Source organism: Schistocerca nitens, chromosome 8 (assembly GCF_023898315.1).
Source record: "Schistocerca nitens isolate TAMUIC-IGC-003100 chromosome 8, iqSchNite1.1, whole genome shotgun sequence".
Classification (NCBI taxonomy): domain Eukaryota; kingdom Metazoa; phylum Arthropoda; class Insecta; order Orthoptera; family Acrididae; genus Schistocerca; species Schistocerca nitens.
In genome coordinates this window covers 346,307,334-346,332,999 of record NC_064621.1, presented here as the reverse complement: position 1 = coordinate 346,332,999, position 25,666 = coordinate 346,307,334, and the positions used below count along the sequence as shown (strand labels likewise).

Below are 25,666 nucleotides of genomic sequence, written 5' to 3'. Positions count from 1 at the left end.
AGAAAGACAAATTTCCTTATTTTATGTAAGGCTGTGATTTTGCTTAATTTTGTGTTGGTAAGTATTCATTTAATTCTTTCTTTATTTCTCTGAAGTTTTTTGCCGAATATATGCATAATCAAATTTTGCATTATGAGATGAACATTACTGAAGATGAAATTTAAAGTACTTGTGCAAAGCAGAGTAAATGAACGATCAAATAAAAATGTGCAAAAAAGATACACTATAATTTTTGTGTCCTGCATGGTAAAATACCCACATTACAAGCAAGGCAAAATGAATGTTTTAGCAAGTGATTGTATTTTGTTCTATCTGATAAGTTTGCACAGAGCAATATAGGCACAATATACACTAATAGTCATGAAATGTTCACTTAAAAGTCACTTTCTGTCACAATTGGATGTCTCAGTGGTGATAAATTGGCACTGAAACATTTTGTCATTTGGACCTTGCAGGAGGCACAACGTCGCCACTGGAACATGGAATGTATTGTGTACATCAGATGCTACAAGTTGAGGACTACAAACAAGGGAACAGAGTATGTTTCATTACAAACTTGTAAGAAAAATTGTCTGCCAGGTATTTAATTGCCATGAAGATAAAGCAAACCTGATGAAAATCCACATTGGTATACACAGAGTTGCCTTTATTTTCAGTTTTATTACTCACACTTATTAAGGAACTATTGGATAGGTTTCTCACTGCAGAATCAAATAAAAATGGGAAATATTTCTATTTATAAGATGGTACTAAACATAGAAGTAAACAACAGAAGTGCCTTCATTTGACAAATGAGAGAAAAGAACTGGAAGCAACAAGACTACTTAGTAGTGTAAGTACAATGTCACCCAGGATATTAGTTGTGAGTTGCAGTGTACAGGTCAAGAAGAAATTCCAATAATTAATTGTCAATAAAATGTAAGTGAGGGATTTAAAATTGTTGGACACTCAATTTTGAACAGTGGGGTACCTTTTCCTGTCTCATCAATCAAAAAATAATACTAAACATATATTAAATACAGATGTTCACAATTCATTAATAAATTATTATTCTTAGACTCTAATTCTATCAAAAAAAAGTAGCCTCATTTGAAATGCGCATTTCCTTTTCTGCATGAATAAAATATTTTAATTGAAAGTGACTGTGAACCGTGGGATAGATTATAGAAGTTGCAGCACTGTGTTAAAAAATGCCATTCACAACAAAAACATAAGCAAATAGTTAAAACTCAGGCGGCTCTAGGGAAATCGGAAATTTCTTTGTGATTGTCAAGAATAGATTAGGCTATACCAACAGGTGAAACGTGAATTCCAGTAGATACAAAAAACTACACAGATTTTCTAAGGAGGGTAAACAAATGGAATGAAATGCAGCAAAGTTATTTACAGTTCTACTCCCTCCATTCACCTACTTTGAGGAGGCATCAACTTCTTATTTGCGCAATGATTGCAGATGAATCTGATGAGAATCACAAGCGGTCAGTTTTTAGGAGAGTTGACAGAGTGAGAATGTAGTAGTGTTGATAATGAGCACTGAAAACTTGGGATTAGCACACCTGTGTTGAATCTCCTTATGTCTGAATGGGAAAAGGTTTTATGTCATAACACTTTATGCTCCCATTTTTTTGAGTCTCAAATGCAAATTTATGCCAGTGGCACCTGGTGGGGAATGGGTGTACTGAGTGAGCAAGCATGGCCAACACAAGATTCTGTTGCGCTACACTATTCCAGTGTTCATGCATCATCACAAGGATCAGATCACTGTAAGATATGACCTGACAAGAAACCTCACGTGACACTATTAATATGGAAAAAAGGAAGCTCTTTGGATGAGCTGATACGAGGCCATTATCAACTCACTTAAAGGAAAAACTCAGAATTACAGGCGGGACCTGCAAAGCGCAAAACAAAGCTGAAAGTCATTATACACTTGGGTCTAGGTAATTGCTACACAAATAAAGTAATGAAAGAGGGCAACAATCAACTTTTGTTCAATAGTACCATTTCAAAAATATAGACTGCTATACTCTTGTTACAAAAGAGGCTGTAGGGAAACTGACAGAGAAAACTTAACAGCAAATCGCACATTAGTACGGAGGGTCACACACGAAACATAAAATAATTTTTACAGTCAGATCCAGGGGATAGATCTATCTGACCTACATAGGGAGAAATGATCATCATAATACAACAAGGGAAATCAGAGCTCATGTGGAAAGATATAGGTGTTTTATTTTTCTGTGTGCTGTTCAAGAGTGGAATAATAGAGAACTATTGTGAAGGTGGTTTGATGAACCCTTTGCCAGATACTTAAGTGTGATTTGCAAAGTAGACATGTAGATGTAGGTGTAGATGAAAATCCCAGAAAGTTGTGGTCATACACAAAGTCAATGAATGAATCCATATCTCTCATTCAGTGTCTTGTAGGCCTGTCTGGTGTTGAAACAGAAGACAGCAGGCAGACAGCAGATATATTAAATCCCATGTTTAAAAGTGTATTTACAAATGAGAATTTTTCCCTATCAATGTGTGACCACCACAACATGGATGTTGATATCAACACATCTATAATCGAAAAAGAATGAGATACCAGGCCCTGAGAGAATTCCAATTACATTTTCCACTTAATGCACTGTGGAAGTAGCTTCTATCCTAATCCACACTTACAGAAATTTACTTGACAGCGAATAGCCCCAGATGAGCAGAAAAGAGAGCAGGTTGCTCCTATTTACAAAAACGGTAAAAGACGCACAGAATTAAAGACCAATATCACTGAAAACTGACTTTCATTAGTCATTGTCCTCACCCATCCAGCCCCTTCCCTGTTCTCATTCCAGTACTTCACAACCCTCAATCCACTATCGCACCCAGTCTGTTTAATTCTCTCCTTTTTACTACCCCCTCCCTGCCCCTGACCCCAACCCCTCTCCACCTCTCCTCTGCCCTCCTTCTAACCTCCAGACTGCACACAACTATCCTACACCCTCTCTTCATTCATCCCTGCGCGCTCCCCAGCAACACTGCACTGTCCACCACCCTTACCCTACTATCTCTCCCCCTCCCCACTCCATCCTCCTCCTTACCCCTCACCCAGTCACCATTCCCATCAACTGCTGTTCGCAGTGTGGTTACAGTTACCTGAGACTGCAGTCGTCTGTGTGTGCGTGTGTGTGTGTGTGTGTGTGTGTGTGTGTGTGTGTGTGTGTGCTATCTATTTTTGACGAAGGCTTTACTGGCCGAAAGCTTTATTTGTGATAGTCTTTTTGTTGTGCCTAACTGCGACTCAGCATCTCCACTATATGGTAAGTAGCAACTTTCCTTTTCATAATACTGAGATTGAAAGATTGTGTGATGAGATAATAGAAATTATTCAGATAGTTATGGGAGTGGAAAATTTAATTGTGATGGGGCTGCAATTCAATAGTAGAAAAAGAAAGAGAAGGAAAAATAGGAGGAGAATAAGGACTGGAAGAAAGGAATGTAAGCTGATTAATAGAATTTTGCACAGAATCTAATTTGCTCATTGCTGACACTTGATTTAAGAATCATGAATGAAGGCTGCATATGTCGAAGAGATCTGGAGACACCAGACTGATTGTATAATGGTAAGACAGAGATTTCAGTACTAGGTTTTAAACCATAAGACATTTCCTGGGGTAGATGTGGACTCTGATGATATGTAAATGCATTTACAAATGTCTGCCTGTGTGTGTGTGTATATGTGCAGATGGATGTGTGTGTGTGTGTGTGTGTGTGTGTGTGTGTGTGTGTGTGTGTGCGCGCGCGCGAGTGTATACCTGTCCTTTTTTCCCCCCTTTCCACTCCCGGGATTGGAATGACTCCTTACCCTCTCCCTCAAAACCCACATCCTTTTGTCTTTCCCTCTCCTTCCCTTCCCTCTTTGCTGATGAAGCAACCTCGGGTTGCGAAAGCTTGAAATTTGTGTGTGTATTTTTTATTGTTTTTATTGTCTCTATCAACATACCAACGCTTTCGTTTGGTAAGTTACAGCTTCTTTATATATATATATATATATTATAAAACAAAGATGATGTGACTTACCAAATGAAAGTCCTAGCAGGTCGACAGACACACAAACAAACACAAACATCCTATGTGGAATGTTTCCCTCTACTATATATATATATATATATATATATATATATATATATATATATAGAGAGAGAGAGAGAGAGAGAGAGAGAGAGAGAGAGAGAGAGAGAGAGAGAAACATTCCACATGGGAAAAATATATCTAAAAACAAAGATGATGTGACTTACCGAACGAAAGCGCTGTCATTCCAATCCCGGGAGCGGAAAGACTTACCTTAGGGGGAAAAAAGGACGGGTATACACTCGCACACACACACATATCCATCCACACATATACAGACACAAGCAGACATCTCACAAGCAGACATATTTAAAGACAAAGAGTTTGGGCAGAGAAGTGAAGAGGCAAAGATGATGTTGAATGACAGGTGAGGTATGAGTGGCGGCAACTTGAAATTAGCGGAGATTGAGGCCTGGTGGGTAACGGGAAGAGAGGATATATTGAAGAGCAAGTTCCCATCTCCGGAGTTCGGATAGGTTGGTTTTGGTGGGAAGTATCCAGATAACCCGGACGGTGTAACACTGTGCCAAGATGTGCTGGCCGTGCACCAAGGCATGTTTAGCCACAGGGTGATCCTCATTACCAACAAACACTGTCTGCCTGTGTCCATTCGTGCGAATGGACAGTTTGTTGCTGGTCATTCCCACATAGAATGCATCACAGTGTAGGCAGGTCAGTTGGTAAATCACGTGGGTGCTTTCACATGTGGCTCTGCCTTTGATCGTGTACACCTTCCGGGTTACAGGACTGGAGTAGGTGGTGGTGGGAGGGTGCATGGGACAGGTTTTACACCGGGGGCGGTTACAAGGATAGGAGCCAGAGGGTAGGGAAGGTGGTTTGGGGATTTCATAGGGATGAACTAACAGGTTACGAAGGTTAGGTGGACAGCGGAAAGACACTCTTGGTGCAGTGGGGAGGATTTCATGAAGGATGGATCTCATTTCAGGGCAGGATTTGAGGAAGTCGTATCCCTGCTGGAGAGCCACATTCAGAGTCTGGTCCAGTCCCGGAAAGTATCCTGTCACAAGTGGGGCACTTTTGTGGTTCTTCTGAGGGGGATTCTGGGTTCGAGGGGATGAGGAAGTGGCTCTGGTTATTTGCTTCTGTACCAGGTCGGGAGGGTAGTTGCGAGATGCGAAAGCTGTTGTCAGGTTGTTGGTGTAATGGTTCAGGGATTCCGGACTGGAGCAGATTCGTTTGCCACGAAGACCTAGGCTGTAGGGAAGGGACCGTTTGATGTGGAATGGGTGGCAGCTGTCATAATGCAGGTACTGTTGTTTGTTGGTGGGTTTGATGTGGACGGACGTGTGAAGCTGGCCATTGGACAGGTGGAGGTCAACGTCAAGGAAAGTGGCATGGGATTTGGAGTAAGACCAGGTGAATCTGATGGAACCAAAGGAATTGAGGTTGGAGAGGAAATTCTGAAGTTCTTCTTCACAGTGAGTCCAGATCATGAAGATGTCATCAATAAATCTGTACCAAACTTTGGGTTGGCAGGCCTGGGTAACCAAGAAGGCTTCCTCTAAGCGACCCATGAATAGGTTGGCGTACGAGGGGGCCATCCTGGTACCCATGGCTGTTCCCTTTAATTGTTGGTATGTCTGGCCTTCAAAAGTGAAGAAGTTGTGGGTCAAGATGAAGCTGGCTAAGGTGATGAGGAAAGAGGTTTTAGGTAGGGTGGCAGGTGATCGGCGTGAAAGGAAGTGCTCCATCGCAGCGAGGCCCTGGACGTGTGGAATATTTGTGTATAAGGAAGTGGCATCAATGGTTACAAGGATGGTTTCCAGGGGTAACAGATTGGGTAAGGATTCCAGGCGTTTGAGAAAGTGGTTGGTGTCTTTGATGAAGGCTGTGTGTGTGTTTGTGTTTGTTTGTGTGTCTATCGACCTGCCAGCGCTTTCGTTCGGTAAGTCACATCATCTTTGTTTATATATATATATATATATATATATATATATATATATATATATATATATATATATAAAAACACAGATGATGTGACTTACCGAACGAAAGTGCTGGCAGGTCGATAGACACACAAACAAACACAAACATACACACAAAATTCAAGCTTTCGCACAAACTGTTGCCTCATCAGGAAAGAGGGAAGGAGAGGGAAAGACGAAAGGATGTGGGTTTTAAGGGAGAGGGTAAGGAGTCATTCCAACCCCAGGAGTGGAAAGACTTACCTTAGGGTAAGTGTCTGTGTCTGTATATGTGCGGATGGATATGTGTGTGTGTGTGTGTGTGTGTGTGTGTGTGTGTGCAAGTGTATACCTGTCCTTTTTTCCCCTAAGGTAAGTCTATCCGCTCCCGGAATTAGAATGACTCCTTACCCTCTCCCTTAAAACCCACATCCTTTCATCTTTCCCTCTCCTTCCCTCTTTCCTGACAAAGCAACCGTTGGTTGCGAAAGCTTGAATTTTGTGTGTGTGTTTGTGTTTGTTTGTGTGTCTATCAACATGCCAATGGTTTCGTTTGGTAAGTTACGTCATATACATATATATACGGTTGTTGTTGTTGTTGTGGTCTTCAGTCCTGAGACTGGTTTGATGCAGCTCTCCATGCTACTCTATCCTGTGCAAGCTTCTTCATCTCCCAGTACCTACTGCAACCTACATCCTTCTGAATCTGCTTAGTGTATTCATCTCTTGGTCTCCCTCTACGATTTTTACCCTCCACGCTGCCCTCCAATGCTAAATTTGTGATCCCTTGATGCCTCAAAACATGTCCTACCAATCGATCCCTTCTTCTAGTCAAGTTGTGCCACAAACTTCTCTTCTCCCCAATCCTATTCAATACCTCCTCATTAGTTACGTGATCTACCCACCTTATCTTCAGCATTCTTCTGTAGCACCACATTTCGAAAGCTTCTATTCTCTTCTTGTCCAAACTAGTTATCGTCCACGTCTCACTTCCATACATGGCTACACTCCATACAAATACTTTCAGAAACGACTTCCTGACACCTAAATCTATACTCAATGTTAACAAATTTCTCTTCTTGAGAAACGCGTTCCTTGCCATTGCCAGTCTACATTTTATATCCTCTCTACTTCGACCATCATCGGTTATTTTACTCCCTAAATAGCAAAACTCCTTTACTACTTTAAGTGTCTCATTTCCTAATCTAATTCCCTCAGCATCACCCGACTTAATTTGACTACATTCCATTATCCTCGTTTTGCTTTTGTTGATGTTCATCTTATATCCTCCTTTCAATACACTGTCCATTCCGTTCAACTGCTCTTCCAAGTCCTTTGCTGTCTCTGACAGAATTACAATGTCATCGGCGAACCTCAAAGTTTTTACTGCTTCTCCATGAATTTTAATACCTACTCCGAATTTTTCTTTTGTTTCCCTTACTGCTTGCTCAATATACAGATTGAATAACATCGGGGAGAGGCTACAACCCTGTCTCACTCCTTTCCCCACCACTGCTTCCCTTTCATGTCCCTCGACTCTTATAACTGCCATCTGGTTTCTGTACAAATTGTAAATAGCCTTTCGCTCCCTGTATTTTACCCCTGCCACCTTCAGAATTTGAAAGAGAGTATTCCAGTCAACATTGTCAAAAGCTTTCTCTAAGTCTACAAATGCTAGAAACGTAGGTTTGCCTTTTCTTAATCTTTCTTCCAAGATAAGTCGTAAGGTCAGTATTGCCTCACGTGTTCCAACATTTCTACGGAATCCAAACTGATCTTCCCCGAGGTCGGCTTCTACCAGTTTTTCCATTCGTCTGTAAAGAATTCGCGTTAGTATTTTGCAGCTGTGACTTATTAAACTGATAGTTCGGTAATTTTCACATCTGTCAACACCTGCTTTCTTTGGGATTGGAATTATTATATTCTTCTTGAAGTCTGAGGGTATTTCGCCTGTCTCATACATCTTGCTCACCAGATGGTAGAGTTTTGTGATGACTGGCTCTCCCGAGGCCATCAGTAGTTCTAATGGAATGTTGTCTACTCCCGGGGCCTTGTTTCGACTCAGGTCTTTCAGTGCTCTGTCAAACTCTTCACGCAGTATCTTATCTCCCATTTCGTCTTCATCTACATCCTCTTCCATTTCCATAATATTGTCCTCAAGTACATCGCCCTTGTATAAACCCTCTATATACTCCTTCCACCTTTCTGCCTTCCCTTCTTTGCTTAGAACTGGGTTGCCATCTGAGCTCTTGATATTCATACAAGTGGTTCTCTTATCTCCAAAGGTCTCTTTAATTTTCCTGTAGGCAGTATCTATCTTACCCCTAGTGAGACAAGCCTCTACATCCTTACATTTGTCCTCTAGCCAGCCCTGCTTAGCCATTTTGCACTTCCTGTCAATCTCATTTTTGAGACGTTTGTATTCCTTTTTGCCTGCTTCATTTACTGCATTTTTATATTTTCTCCTTTCATCAATTAAATTCAATATTTCTTCTGTTACCCAAGGATTTCCATTAGCCCTCGTCTTTTTACCTACTTGACCCTCTGCTGCCTTCACCACTTCATCCCTCAGAGCTACCCATTCTTCTTCTACTGTATTTCTTTCCCCCATTCCTGTCAATTGTTCCCTTATGCTCTCCCTGAAACTCTCTACAACCTCTGGTTCTTTCAGTTTATCCAGGTCCCATCTTCTTAATTTCCCACTTTTTTGCAGTTTCTTCAGTTTCAATCTGCAGTTCATAACCAATAGATTGTGGTCAGAATCCACATCTGCCCCAGGAAATGTCTTACAATTTAAAACCTGGTTCCTAAATCTCTGTCTTACCATTATGTAATCTATCTGAAACCTGTCTGTATCTCCAGGCTTCTTCCATGTATACAGCCTCCTTTCATGATTCTTGAACCAAGTGTTAGCTATGATTAAGTTATGCTCTGTGCAAAATTCTACAAGGCGGCTTCCTCTTTCATTCCTTCTCCCCAATCCATATTCACCTACTATGTTTCCTTCTCTCCCTTTTCCTACTGACGAATTCCAGTCACCCAAGACTATTAAATTTTCGTCTCCCTTCACTACCTGAATAATTTCTTTTATCTCGTCATACATTTCATCTATTTCTTCATCATCTGCAGAGCTAGTTGGCATATAAACTTGTACTACTGTAGTAGGCATGGGCTTTGTGTCTATCTTGGCCACAAAAATGCGTTCACTATGCTGTTTGTAGTAGCTAACCCGCACTCCTATTTTTTTATTCATTATTAAACCTACTCCTGCATTACCCCTATTTGATTTTGTATTTATAACCCTGTAATCACCTGACCAAAAGTCTTGTTCCTCCTGCCACCGAACTTCACTAATTCCCACTATATCTAACTTTAACCTATCCATTTCCCTTTTTAAATTTTCTAACCTATCTGCCCGATTAAGGGATCTGACATTCCACGCTCCGATCCGTAGAATGCCAGTTTTCTTTCTCCTGATAACGACGTCCTCTTGAGTAGTCCCCGCCCGGAGATCCGAATGGGGGACTATTTTACCTCCGGAATATTTTACCCAAGAGGACGCCATCATCATTTAATCATACAGTAGAGCTGCATGTCCTCGGGAAAAATTACGGCTGTAGTTTCCCCTTGCTTTCAGCCGTTCGCAGTACCAGCACAGCAAGGCCGTTTTGGTTAATGTTACAAGGCCAGATCAGTCACACATCCAGACTGTTGCCCCTGCAACTACTGAAAAGGCTGCTGCCCCTCTTCAGGAACCACATGTTTGTCTGGCCTCTCAACAGATACCCCTCCGTTGTGGTTGCACCTACGGTACGGCCATCTGTATCGCTGAGGCACGCAAGCCTCCCCACCAACGGCAAGGTCCATGGTTCATGGGGGGTATATACGGTATATACGGTAAAGGAAGCAAAAGAAAAATTTGGAGTAGGAATTAAAATCCATGGAGAAGAAATAAAAACTTCAAGGTTTGCCGATGACATTGTAATTCTGTCAGAGACAGCAAAGGACCTGGAAGAGCAGCTGAACGGATGGACAGTGTCTTGAAAGGAGGATATAATATGAACATCAAGAAAAGCAAAATGAGGATAACGGAATGTAGTTGAATTAAATCGGGTGATGCTGAGGGAATTAGATTAAGTAATGAGACGCTTAAAAGTAGTAAAAGAGTTTTGCTATTTGGGGAGAAAAATATCTGGTCAAAGTAGAGAGGATATATAATGTAGACTGGCAATGACAAGGAAAGTGTTTCTGAAGAAGAGAAATTTGTTAACATTGAGTATAGATTTAAGTGTCAGGAAGTCGTTACTGAAAGAATTTGTATGGAGTGCAGCCATGTAGGGAAGTGAAACATGGACAATAAATAGTTTAGACAAGAAGAGAATAGAAGCTTTTGAAATGTGCTACAGAAGAATGCTGAAGATTAGATGGGTAGATCACATAGCTAATGAGGGGGTATTGAATAGAATTGGGGAGAAGAGAAATCTGTGGCACAACTTGACTAGAAGAAGGGATCGGTTGGTAGGACATATTCTGAGGCATTAAGGGATCGCCAATTTAATATTGGAGGGCAGCATGGAGGGTAAAAATCGTAGAGGGAGACCAAGAGATGAATACACTAAACAGATTCAGAAGGATGTAGGTTACAGTAGGTATTGGGAGATGAAGAAGCTTGCACAGGATAGAGTCACATGGAGAGCTGCATCAAACCAGTCTCTGGACTGAAGACCACAACAACACCAGAGCTATGGTCTGAGCTAATATGAAGTAGAAGACTAAGAACATATTGGTGCTGCAAGTAAGCAAAATGTTTATTATTTCAGAAGTAAACAACATATATGTTAATACATTTATTCCGCTATTAGACAAGCCAGTCAGTGCCTCCACAGAAAAATGTTAGCTGTTCCCTACAGAAACATGACTGTACACAGGCATGCCCCCTCTTTGAAGAAAATCTGCCACAAATGTCTTTCTTTTGGATTACAGAACCTGGAAACCATATGGGAAGAGACAGGGGCTGTATTGAGGATGTGTAGGGGCTTCCCAGTAAAACTCCTGCAACATACTAGAAACATAGGTGGACCAATGTTGTTTTGACTCTGCTGCAGAAGCTTCACTGGCAAGTCCTTACACATCTCCCATGCAGCCACAATCTCTCCCCTGTGATTTACATGTTTTTGGAGCTCTGAAGAAAGGTACTTGTGGTTGTTGATTGACACTGGATGGGTACAATCATGGTTCTGTAAGCATTGTCTAACTTGTCTCATAGTGAGGTAACTGTACTAAAAGATATGGTGTTTACTTTTAAATGATAAACTGTTCACTTACTTTTTTCCCCATCAATCTTGCTTTCATTTGACTGACCATTATAATATGGTTAGGAGACAGAATCAGTACTTCAGTAGTGTTCTCGGCTGTGATCATCAACCCTGAGTTTCAGTATTTGTTTAGAGCCATAATATTCCCCACCCACACTAAGATGAGACACAAACAAGAAGGGTGAAGAAGAACAAAAGCCAAAGCAAAAATTGAATCTAGGCCTCAGTTTCTTAAGATAGAACACAGAAGTTCCACAAATGACTATGTCAACCAACTGAGAAGATACAAACTGTAGAAAAAATTCCAGGTAACTTTAAAGCAGCGTTGTTGATGAAATGGACTGTAGCAACTATCAAGAAATTGCTTTTCTCAGATCATATGTAAGGTATTGTATAGTGTATGACAGAATCAAACCTGTAGCAGATGAAATGATTGGTGAGTACCAAGGTGATCTCAAGAAGAGATAACCCACAGTTGATAACAACTGTGAGCTCTAACAGCTCACCCAGAAAATTTGAGAGCATCATGACCTGCATGCACATTTTATGGACTCAGGTAAGGTATTTGACATTATGCAATGGGAAATCCTAATGGGATGCTTGATTAAGTTCGGAATACCTAAGGAACTAAACTGCTGACCCTCAAGTTTGCCACACCATACAGAAAAACAAAAATTTACTTTTTGTTCTTAAGCAACATAGCATGAAGAATACAAAACCACAAAGTCTTTCACAGAGGACTTTTCATACAAACAGTTCTCAGTGTACTTGTAATGTCGATTCTCAATGAAAAGCTGAATTTTCAACAATAACCATGATTGTGTTTGTCAAGAAATCAGCTGATTGTTCCACAAACAGTTTGGGTTGGGTTGTTTTGGGGGAGGAGACCAGACAACGAGGTCATTGGTCTCATCGGATTAGGGAAGGATGGGGAAGGAAGTAGGGTGTGCCTTTCAAAGGAACCATCCCAGCATTTGCCTGGAGCAATTTAGGGAAATCACAGAAAACTGAAATCAGGATGGCCGGACACGGGATTGAACCATCGTCCTCCCGAATGCACAAACAGTTTATACAGGAGGAATAGACGATTAAATGTTTAGGTGATTTGGGGTATACAGGCAAGGGTTCCACACTGCTTCAACCTTATGCCAGACTTCATCAATTACAATGGCTGCCAAGTGATGACAAGCCAGTCTCTCGGCAATCCATGACAGATGTTTTCAAAGGCTCTTCCATTATCTCAGTGAAAGATAACACCACAGAGATCACAAAGATACGAGTACAGCCACTAGCCTTAACATACCAGAAATATGTCAACGCAGTCCAAATTACAAGCTATAAGAAACAGAGGTAATCCTGTTTGTTTGTTTTTGTGGTTTTAGGGCGCACAACTACAATGGTCATTAGCGCCCAGACTAAAGTATGAATGCACTGCGAGGCACAATGTTAAAACAGCAACTAAAAAGGACAACACTATAAAAGGCACATTAACAGGCAAGGGATTAAAAGAAAACAGTATAATCAAATGTCCCTAGACAGGTTTGTTAAGTGGATAAAACGAAGAATGCGAGCAGCTGCTCCTGGGTCATCCGCAAAAATTTCATCCAGAGTACAAGGCAGGCCAAGATCAATGCACAGTGTATTAAAATTCGGACAGGACGAGGTAATCCTGTTATGCACTAAGTGGCATCTCATACCATCACACCAGATGTTGGTCCCATTTGTTGATCACGAATGCAAATGTTCATTCTCTTGGGAGCCTCCAAATTCAGATACATCCATTGTGATGCTGTTTGCAGAAGTAAGACTTGACTGAAGAGACAGTGTGGTGCCACTCCTGTATCTGGTGTTCACATTTGGCACACCACTGTTGATGTGCCTGCCTCTTCTGCTGTGTCAAGGGAAGTTGCAACAATGATCGTCATGCTGACACTTCACAGTGTTCCAGACACCACCTTGCTCTCCATGTGGATACTACTCTTTCTGTGAACAAGTCATTTCCTAACTCAAGCTATGTGATGCGGCAGTATGATTCTGCATGGCTGAGTGAACAATATGCCTCTCCTCTTGGGCACTAGTCATATGGGGCCACTGAGATTCTGTATGCCATTGAATATGGCTTCCAGAACTCACAGATTCCATAGTCACATGATGGTTGTCAGATCCAGACCTATGCAAGCAGTATCGGGATTGTACTTAACTGTCTCAAAAGGATAACTCACTTGAGAAAATTATAAATTACAAGGAGATAGAGTGCCTCACCAGTATTTATCTATCTTTAGAAGTTTAAATTCTCAGTACTGCAAACAGAAACACAAAAGTAGAAACAACTATTGTAGCTTTCCTTGGGAAGTAAAAAGGAATAGGTTGGGGCAGGTTAGAAAAGGAGGGGCAGATCCCTCAGACTCCAGATTGAAGAGCAACCACCTCCTCCTCACAAAAACAGGCCAGTCCCTCTCAATCTAAGATCTGAGTGACCTGCCTCTGCTTTCTACTCCATACAAAAATAAGATCAAATAGGTGACCTCAAATGTCAGTAGACAAAATATCAGAATAACTAAATGAAGGAAATGAATAGTTCATACATGAAATTGAACGTCAAACACAGTATGGTAGGGCCACTGCCAAGATGACGTGTTATTTTATTCAATGTTTGGAAACAACAGCCACAGCTAATAGTACCACCAATAGAACCTGTGGAGTAACAGGTTGTTCCACATTTTCTTGCAATCAGATGAAAGATGTTAGTGTAAAATGTTGTTTAGGTAGATTGTGTCTAGAGAATTTCCAATGTGCATACTTAGATTTTGGTTTGTGCAGAAATGATGGGAGAAACATGAGCACAGGACATCAGCAAGGTATGATGCTCTCAGGAGATAGCATTTATACTTTGGTATCATGACTTGGCGGGCAAGCAAGCACCTCTGTAGACAGTGTAAACGCCGGCATAAACAGCTGAAAGAAACTGGACAGAAATGGCATTCTCTTCTGTCTGTTCTAAGATTCACAGATGTGTTGTTTTAAGTAATAAGAGATTTGTTACCTAATGTTGTAAATGTTAAATATGAGAACAATCAAATACAGAAGAGTTCTTTAAAAGACACTTACATCATTTTGTAGTGAGTTAACGTAAATCTGAGTTCTCTTAAAGCACTTGATCCTCTGCATAGGGAGACAAAGTCATATGGTACAAGGAGTGGCGCCAGCCACTCATAGCAGGTCCACAGTTTCAAGAAGCTACAAGAAGGTGACTGTAAGAAAATAATCAAGGTAAAAGTTAGCATGAAGAGTGTCAGGGTGACAGATTATTTACAATGTTGTTGATTCAGTTACATCCCATAACCAGAGCCCTTTCAAACACTTCAGTTTGCTGCTGAAGGTGAAGGACGCAGATAAGAGGCAATTAAATAAGAGAGCTTTTACAATAATAAAAAGAATTTTCAAGAAATAGCGGAAGAACACGTGACGCTACCTGGAGCAAAGTACATGCTGTAATGTCACCAAATGTCACCACAATATTTAAGGTGAAGTAATTCAGTGATTTGGTAAAAACCAGCATCAGAAGAGATAAGCAAGATTAGCTGACCACAACAACCAGGTCAACAGCAAGAAATATTTACATACTGAAATAACTGTCAACACATTAGTCAAGAAACATTACATCAACAAAATGGAAGATTCAGCGTGCATATTTCGAGGCTACAAGTTCGGTAGTGATCTCCAAGAGCGACTCTGTAGCAGCCAACCAACACAACAGCTATGCACCTTCACTTAGCAGTGTGGCATCTGGTCAGCTGACTATGGCAATGGCTACACAATGGCTCATAGATACACCACTTTGCACACGCACGATGCATTAGCAGAGTAGAGCAACTTGCTGTGCACCACATTAGGTGAGCTGTAAAAAGCACTAAGCTGAGACATTTTTTTAGAGATTTGGCAGGTGGAATTGTTGATATACATTTTTCTAGTCTTGTGCAGTGATGTTAAAACCATGTAACTGTATGTTAGTGCTACTTAGTGGGCATACTGTTGATTTCACTCTATGCCTGTAACTACTCATAAAATGGAGTGAGACCGAGTCGCCTTATTTGCTAAATTAGAACTGTCACAAAGTACCAAAACTCAAATAGAGGAAATAAAGATTAGTATTACTACATTTCAAATTCAAAAGGAAGATCTGTTAAATGACATTAAAGCCTTGAATACAGAATTGTCTAAGGGTATGGCACATTTAAAACCAAAATGGGAAAAGATAGATACAAAAGTAGATAAAGTTTTTAAAGTAGAAACTCTTAATATTAGATTTGTCTATGAAGTTGCATGCTGAACTAAATAAATGAAATAATCCAGTAGAAAATGAAGGGAATGAACAGTTTCAAAAGGTACACAATGAACCTAAGATGTTAAACTATAAAATCTTAGAGATGCAAGGTCAGGCAGAGACATTAGAACACAGCAGATAATTGGTTGAAATAAGTAGGTTGCAAGAACTGTGACTTGTTGGAGAAACATCTACAGGAAAGAGATCAACCAAAGGTGCAAGAGAATTTTGAGTTTACTGCCGCACTCACCAATTCTATAGATGATATTGACTTTTTTGAAGCAGTTTAAGGAAGTGTTAACTGCAGGTTGCGCAAATATGTCTAAAATTAAATTTCCAATAAGAAGAAATAGACAGGAGTTCCAGCTATCAAATTAAGTTTAAGGCTTTATTTTCATTTGAAACAGCATTTAAACAGAATTTCTGTGTCATAGTGAGCTTACTGAGGTTTATAATGCAAGGAAACCTATCTTTGAAAAATCTTTAAGATATAAAAAAAATTTGATATTGATGATTTGAACATTGAGAATAGCATGTCTGTAGATTGTGTGCATGCATGTTATAACATTATAATGTATGTGCACGTTTTTTTAAGGTTAATGATAATAAGAACATGTACTTTAAGGATAACTGAGAGAAGGTTTGGATTGTACTTACACAGTAAGTAAGGCATCATTTTGTTTATTGTTGACCGAAGGAGGAAAATTCATTAGTAATGAACTTTGTGCTGTATCAGGCATCCTCTTTTGTGTAGAGGCATGGTACATTCTAAGAAAAAATGTCAGGTAGCATTTTCACTCTGCAGCAGAATATACACTGATATAAACTTCCTGGCAGATTAAAACTATGTGCCAGAATGAGACTCAAATTTGGTACCACTGTCTCTCACGGTCGAGTTCTCTACCAACTGAGCTACCCAAGCAAGACACATGACCCATCCTCTCAGCTATGCCATGTTGCCGCAATACCATATCTTTCAGGACTATCAGTCCAACAAGTTTCACAGAAGAACATCTGTGAAGCTTGGAAGATAGGAGATGAGGTAGAGGTGGAAGTAAAGCTTTGAGGATGGGTTGTGAGATGCACTTGGGTAGCTCTGATGGTAGAGAACTTGCCCACGAAAGGCAAAAGTCCTGAGTTCAAATCTCAGTCCAACACACAGTTTTAATCTGCCATGAACTTTCCTATCAGTGCACACTCTGCTTCAAAGTGAAAAATTCGTCCTCTGGCTGGTTTCTTATGACCTACCAAGAATTCCTCTTCTGTGCCAACTTCACCATTTCAAAACAACACATGTGGCCACATCATCAATTACTATTTGATATGTTCCAATATCAGTGTACCCACGCAGTTCTTTCTAAGTTATGATTACCCTGAAAATTATTCCCTATGACATTATTGAGTGAAAACATATAAAATGTGTCCAGAGATTAATTCATTTGCTTCCAAGATTGGCAATTATATGAACAACAAAAAGTAGTACAACTTAACAGTTTGAGAAGCTCAATAATATGCCTATTCCAGTTCAAGGTTTCATCAATTTGTACATTCCAAAATTTAGATCCTTCTACCCTACTTACTGACTTCTGCTTATGTGCTACAGCAATTGTTAGCGTGACTGTCATAAACTGATGTGTGTTGCAACATAACTGCTTACAAGGGACAATTTGAGTGTGAGGTTGAAGAAGCCAATGTTGTTTACAGCACTCGATGCCCCACATATTGTCTACCATGCATCCATAAAACTGGCTGCTAGTGGCAACAGGAGTCAGGACTGGAGGTATCAAAAGGTGAGTACAGTATGAGGTTATGGAAAGCAGTTGAATTTCTGAGATGAAGAATAACTCACAACAACGATACAGTGCTAGTGGTGTTGATAAAAGTAGATCAATGGCAACAATAAACAAAGCAAACATTGCATTATATCTACAACAGCAACTGACAAAGCTGACATTTCGTCAGAAAGTAACACAAGAATTTCACAGAGTGAGAAAGAAAAGGGAGATTAAATATTAGTGTTTCTGGAAGATGAGTCAGTGGAATGTGTGGTGTCGTGTATACTCAACTATGTGGACAATGTACATGAGAGATACAATGATGACAATCAATGCTTAACAAGTGAAAGTGATACTGAAACAGGTTTCGAGTGATGTAGTTCATCATCCCTGTAAGACAGGGAGCCACAAATCCCATCTCCAATGCAACATACTGAAGGACAATCATTGTCTCAGGAGTAATTACTAAACATAATTGTGTGCATGGGAGACCGTCCACAGCATAGTAAAAAAACAACTACGAACAGATTTCGAATATGTCTGCAGCAATATGACCACGTAATGCATAAGACAAAAAAAACTATGGATATTGATGGAAGGACACAAACTGGTGTTTACATGTTTCAGGGGTGCTCGATACAATTTACAGGATATGCATGGTAATGACCTACTACATTATGCACATAAAATTGTGCGCAACATAGATTACAGTGATTTCAATGAAAGCAGTGAATGGATGCATAACTTCAAACAGTGCTACAGAATTGGACGATGTAAGATAGCAAAATTTCAAACAGAGTGTCACTTAATAGTGCACAGCAAACCACAGAACTGGCCCAAAAAATTTGTAGATGATATAAAAAAACTTATCTCATCATTCAGTAAGGAATTTTTTTTTCAACTCTGGACAATAGGGATTTGAAGAGGAAAGGCATATATGAAAGGAACACTGGAAATTAGATGCACCAAGAGAGTTGTATCAAGATCAACTAATATCATTGCCTTAATGCATCCACACACACTTATGCCAACAGTTAACCTGGATGGTAAATTATCTGGAAAGTTATTTATTGTGCTGTGAGAAGTTGGAGGTTATGCGCCCCTTACGCTTCTTCCTCGTGTACATGATCTTGCAAGGGTAGTAGGGAAAATTTACATCACAGTGAGCAAGAGAGGGAAAACGGGTGTAAGAGAATTACAACTATGGTATGAGCATTGCTTTTGGCCAATATCTTGCCTTTGCTTGATTCCTGGTCTGAATATAAAAATCATACTCCTTTAGAGCAAACTACCTCCTGAAAAGTGTATGACAGTGCAGTTCATATCACCTGGAACCTCTGGAAAATTCTGTTTTGCTTTTTCTCTCCAATTTGCAATCACTGAGCATGAAATCAGCAGTTTGTCAATGCATATGATCTCATAATTGCCTGACAAAAGTGACCTGCACTGTGTCTAAGTTGCAAGCTTTTCTGCTAATACTCACACTTAAATAATGTTTCTATTTTTTTTCTGGCAACCCTTCATGATTCGGTCATTACATCTCATATGCCAGAAGATTTGTTCTCAAATCTTATCTAGGTTACATTGGTGTGTACATGTACACACATAAATACATGGGTTCCTCTTTTCTTTTAACATGTAAACATATACATATTGGTTTTTGCACTGGTACAATTAATACACCCCAATAATACAAATATGTACAATAAGTAAATCTCATATTTTCCATCCTTCATCTATGATCCTGTGAGGAAGCACTGGGACTTAGGAATAATTTCACTCAGAAGGTGTTCTCCATGTGACATTTTCCCATGAGCCAGATCACAATTCACACACACATGATCATAATGCTTCTCTCCTCTCCACTTCCTGAATTGGATGCTGCATCTGAGATATGTAAGTGCCACTCCTATGGATAAGGAGGTGGTGGTGATTACTAACACACGGATGGAAGGGCTTGCTTCCAATTGGTTTTCTCGGTTACTCTTTTGTGTAATCCTAAATTTTCTAATTCATTCAGAGAGAACAATCTTTGAGTGGCAATGCCTACTTGCAAGGTAAGAAAATAATTCTTTGGTTGATGGTAGCACATAGCCTGAGCACTGATGTGACCTTGAAGTTGACACAGATGTTAAGATTTCCATCTGATCTATGGGTCACTGTGATGGAGGATGGTGACATACTTGACAGAATCAGTTCCAGAATGCCCTGGACCACAAGGTGATCGAGTTCATTTCATACAGACCGAGTGATGGCATAAGGTATAAGACAAGCACATGTGAACCATGTAATGGTGTCAGCATGAAGAGTGATGTATGCTGAAACACTTTTTACATATCCTAAACCTTGATGGAAAAGGGAGGGGAAAATTATTACTGATGTTGCTGATTTCTTATAAGGGAACAGATGATGGATAACCAATTTGCATGTGGCCAAGGCATACCATGCACCTAAAACTGGAACTGGTGTTTGGTCACACCCAAGCAGAGGTATGGTAAATGGTTATGCCATAGTACACGGAGTAGTTGTAGTGCCAATATCCAACTGATACATGGTACTCAGTAGCCAGCAGTGTGGACTTGTACCTATAGGACAGTCATGGAATCCTTTCTGCACTGTGTGGATGAAGTCTGCCTTTGCTGTACAGTAGGTGTTACAGTTCGACTTCTTGTGCTGCGAGAAATAGCGGCAATGTGGCCCTTTGACAGCAAATTGTAGAAACAGCTCTGCAATAGGGGCAGCCAATGTGGCTGTGCTGACAATAGCCCTCTGGTAGGAGGGACCCTCCCTTCAACACTGGTAAGGTGAGCTAACCCATGGTGGACAGCAAGAGTGGTTCTTGTTTGAAGCTGTGAACGTGACAACCATCACATATGACATCAGACACTGGGCTGTCTGTGCTATCAAATGACCATGTGGTGGCTACAACTTCTTCCATTGTAGGATCTGGCAACTTGAGAGTGTTGATCTGATGTTTGGGTGCAACTTGAATCAGTATGTCTCAGTTGACGCCATCTGCATAATATTTAGAACAACCCCATGCTTTGCAAGTGAATTTATATCACTGATTAATGCCTTGCAGTTTGATGGTCCATCGTAGATACTTTTTAGTACAATGCAAGAAATGTAGTTGTTCTGATGCCACATGCATTCAGCAGTCATAGTATTGGACTAGTTTAACCATCAGCTCATCCAGGGTGAAGGCAGAAGGCTCCTGCTGAGGGGTGATCCTCTATACCATTTAAAAGACTTAACGTATCCACCATATGCAGAAGTAGTCCTGGCAACAAGAAGCAACAGTAATATGTTACACTGAGAGATGAAGCACAGGCATGCTGCTTGTTAACTCCATTCCTCACAGTCAATGTTGAATGTAGGGAATAGGCCAGTGTGGACTATGTTGGGGAGGGTGGGGCCACCTCACAGTGAAGCAAAAGCTACTTCCTAAGTTGCATCTATCACTGTTGCATTTACTGATGCTGATGTAACTGCTGCTGTAATTGTTTCTGCTGCCATTGATATTATTATGCCTGTAGTTCCAGTTGTTTTGTTTGATGACCTTAAGAAATGCTGTCTCCATTGCTAAAACACTGTCCTGCCCTTACTAACTGAATGTATCTAGATACTGCTCTGTTTTATGTTCCCTCATACTGCAGCTTTCTTGCATACACAATACAAATACCCCTTCATCATTTGGTGTAACCAACGGTTACAAGTAAACACTTTTACAGTTACAAAATTTACTGTGAATCAAACAGTAATACAACTTAATTCACCAGACCCTTTCATCTCGAAAAAATGAAACTCCACCAGAGAACAGACGAAGTAGAAGTAACTAACACTTGGAGTTCCAGAAGTTCAGCATATATCACAGGATGCAGTCACTGACAATTGACAATAATGTCAACAATTTCAGAGTGTTCCACACAACGTGTGACAGGCAGCACAGATATCTACAGGAAACATTTCCCAGCCTATCACTTATGGGCAAGCATTGCTGACAGAGTCGAAGTCCCATGGCATTACAGCAGGACGAAACAATGAATTTGACAGTCCAGTGGAGTGAAGCAATGTTGTACTCAAGAGTCCAACGGCAGTGGTAATGAGGAGACACTGACTTAGTGTAGCTTGGTCATGATCTGCTTGATGTGGCTACCTGAAGAAAACTGACTTCCATCTACACTGCGACCAGTTATGTCATCATATTCATAGTTCCTCAGGTGGCCAGCTTCTGTGGCCAGTAGTCATTTGTAGTAGAGCTTCTAAATTTACAATGCCCATGGTCTCTGCCACAGATGCAAAAGGTATAAAATTTTAGTTAGAGAAGTGAATGTTGAGACACACAGCGGAGATTTTTATTCTTTATAGATGATTCTGGGTTAAGAAGAAGAAACATGTTTCATGATTTTTTTATTTCTGAACCTTCTTTCTTCCATAGAGACACTACATTCTCTACTCCAGACGGCTTGGCTTCCCAGAGCCACTGACATACACTGGCATGGAAAAACCAACTCCCTTCTTTCTACATTTACTGTGATCGTGTGGTGTATCTAAGGTGCTGGAACTTAAAGCATCTTATGGGGGTTAGGAATGTAAGGTTACCCTTTAATATGTTAGCATATACACAGAGGTGCTACTCCTGTTCTGGCATGACAGAAAGTTAAGTACCTTGCCAGTACTCCCTGTTTTTTTATTCAGTGCTGATTGTAAACATTTTGTTCACAGGCCCAATGCTAACATGCACCAACAGGGACAGCTACCATCACACACAGGCAGTGCACACAGCAACAACAGCAGCACTGCTATCATGGACTATCTTATGTCTGCAGATCACTTGATCCTTGAGAGCCCATGGATATTCCTTTGCTGCAGTGTACTTATGCTGTGGCACACTCCCCAATGGTCAGTAGCAGTTGTAGCTTTGCTCCAGGCCACTCACACCAGTTGCCTATGACATCCAATCTGTTGGAGCACAGCCACTCTGCACCATGCCACATTGCTCCACTGCACCATCCAGAAGCCATCAGCACTCTCCCTGAGACCCAGTGCTACAGTGTAGTCTTGCAGCAGTGATTACATCACGACCTTTGTCATGACCCAGATTAAGACAAACTCTTGGTGTTTCTACATTTATATTGATCAATGATGATAATCTCTATTATCATTTTATTACGGGGCACTTTACTTTTTGGTGGTGCGACTGAAATAAATATTAGTTGTCAAACTAACTGTATAATCATCGGTCACTGTTTGCTGTAAAGACTACCACCCAATATGCGGACATAAAAGTGGTGATGGGGATTATTGGTTTCTATTCCACAGTGTCGAATTAATGCTTTGTCGGGTCTCCTCTCTTCAGTATATCTTGGACTGGTACCACTAGCAATGGTTGCCCTTCACTGTCTCAACATTGTTGTTCCAGACCACACACTGTGACATCGATGCCATACAGTGCAACACACACTCTTCCTGCAGCAGTTTGCCAAACAGCCATGGCCCCACCATGGTAGCTGATACCCTGGCCAGCTGATGCCCTTTCCCAGCAGCACCTCACCATTCAACTGTTTCCCATTCTCCAACAGCAAGGCATCAGCACCAACACTCCAGTCCTCCAATGACACTTTGGAGCCATGGTCTGCTTTCCTTGATCATCTGGAGCATTCTTTCGTGGCCTTCATCACCACTGATGACTCTCACTGCCAAGCTCTTCTCCTCACCTCGTCCAGCTTTCTCAGCCTATCACCTTCTTCAGTCCCTTAATCCTGGAATTGACCTTCCTGCCCTCTCCTACACAGATTTGCGTGACCAGCTCACTGTTCATTATGATGCCCACAATAGATTCCATGCTCCTGCATACTCTCTCTCTTGGGGGACTTCTTCTCCATCCTCTCTGGCTTCCCAGCTCAATCCAACCAATAGTGCTTCTCATCTTGGCCCATCACATCTTCAGTCACCTCTGGCACATTTGTTGCTGGTCCAGCACTTGCCCCAGCAACCCCTACTCCTGCACAACAGTCTCCACCTGTTCCTGTGCCATGGACGCAGCTGCCCTGGATTCTGACACAAGCCAGAACAAATTTACTTGCTGCTCGGGAGCATTACTTGTTGCTTAGAAATGATGTTCAGTAATGTACGTAATTGGTAATACACGTCTCACTGTGCTTGTCTTGCCTAGGTCATAGCAGGCTCTTTCACAGATGCATAACCGACTTCACAGTGCTCTTTGAAAACCATTACATGACAACCACCTACAATACTGATAATATTTGCAGGAAGATCTGCCAGAGTTGAGTATAGCTCATAATGTATGAAGAAGTAGCCGTGATGCTGCAGTTGGAGCTAGTAAGCTTTCCTGTGTATAGACAATTTCTTCGTGTATTACATTGAGCATAATTTGTATTATGACAAGCATAACATAAAAATTGAAACTAATAGTCCAAAGAAGAATATGAAAGCCATACATACTGGACAATCACGCCACAGAGTCATACAAATGAGTGGCTGTCCATGAGCGTATGTCTGGTCTGATAAGAAATGGCAGTTTAACAGTGAATAATAATCATCATTTGTCTTGTCTGTGTGCCCCTCTGCCACTAAACTCTTCTTTACAACAAGAATTTTTCTTTTCTCATATTAATGGTATACTCCAGCCAAGATTCTCTACTATTATACTCGTTATGCTTTCTTATTAATAAATACTACATAACTGAATGGTGATTCATACAGTATAACACAGGTATTTACATCAGGAGTAGAAGCTTTTAAAATACAAAACTGAATGAAAAGTCTAATGGTCCACAATAGTTGTATTTACTGAAATTTCTTAGAGAAATATTGACTCCCTAAGAAAAAATGCAACTATTAGATACACCTAACTGAATCACAAAATTATTTATTAACTTACCCAATTCTGTCACCTCGTGCCAAAGGTACAGCATGACGCCCATGCCTGGAAATAATTAACGCATAATTTGTATATTCTTTCCTGACATTATGCACAGATATTGTTTTTAAAAATCTGAACATGAAGAATTGAGGCTGATGGGAATTACGGCCCACAAGTTATTCCTGAGTCCTTAGAAGAGGCAAACTAAGTGACTGATCGATGTGATATATTTTGTGATGAGATGATGAAGCAAGTAAGTTACAGGAAACAAATTCACAGAACTGGAACTTGAAGCCAGATTCTTACCTTTCAGAATCAATTCTCTTAGTTACTGAGGTTCAGACTCATGATCTACCTTTACAGTTTGTATTTTTCCTAAATCTCCCTCCTCCTTTTTAAACTTCACACAAGCTCTCATCTGCGGTATCAGTCACTATCCAGTCGGCCACACTTTCAAATACATGCACCAAGAGTTATCCTGCTGCAAGTCCTACAGTCACCATCGGGGCACGAGAGCACTGCCATAACTGTAAGCACCCTTCTTTGGAGCTACAGTGGTGGGTGTACTTAAGTTGGAACATTCATACACTGACTCAATTTTTGTGTGTTGGCCAGTTGAATAACATTTATGGACTTTCATGGTGGTCAGGGATTGTGATCTTCTGAACAGACATTGTATTGAAGAGTGACAGGTTTATAAATCTTTTGTGTCTGTATATATTATTGCTACATTCAAATCTACTGTGAGTAGCTTACACTGCATCTACAGTAACAAAGTTGTGTATTATTTTAACTATTTGATATTAGATGTAGAACAGACTGATACCTGAATTTTAAAGAACCACACAGCGTGCAAAGGAAGACATGACAGACTGGTGATGAGCAAATGGAAAGTGGAACAAGGAGCTTCGGGCACCACAGCAGGACAATTTTTTTTCTCTCTATTGAATTCCTTTTTGTGTGTGTGCATACGTTAATTTGAAATATATAAGCTGAATATTTAAGTGGAGATATTTAAGGAATCATGGCAAACCAGGGAGAGCAACATCTAAGTGCTGAGCAGCATCTAACATCTATTATTCAGTTCCAGAGTCAACAAACAACAGAACTGCTGTCAGCAGTTCCTTGCTTCATACAACTGCAAGCAGCCCAGCAGCACAAGGTGTCAGAAGCTACATAAGGAATTCAGCTGCTACCCCTTCCCTTCTGACAGTTTGATGACATGAAGGAAACACTGAAACAAAATGTACCATGGCTGCATCAATATTCTGATGACTACAAAATTAAAGGTGAATCACATGCTGCATTTTTCTTTTCATCTGTGTGAG

General features: G+C 40.6%; 1 protein-coding gene across 1 annotated transcript in view; it reads right to left on the bottom strand.

Moving 5' to 3' along the window:
• The window catches only part of LOC126199167 (S-phase kinase-associated protein 2-like), a 194,836-nt gene that overhangs the window by 119,058 nt on the left and 50,112 nt on the right, over positions 1-25,666 (bottom strand). The window contains exon 4 of the mRNA XM_049935927.1: positions 24,357-24,401. Within this exon, the coding sequence (XP_049791884.1) occupies positions 24,357-24,401 (45 nt within the window). The remainder of the gene's footprint in view (positions 1-24,356; positions 24,402-25,666) is intronic.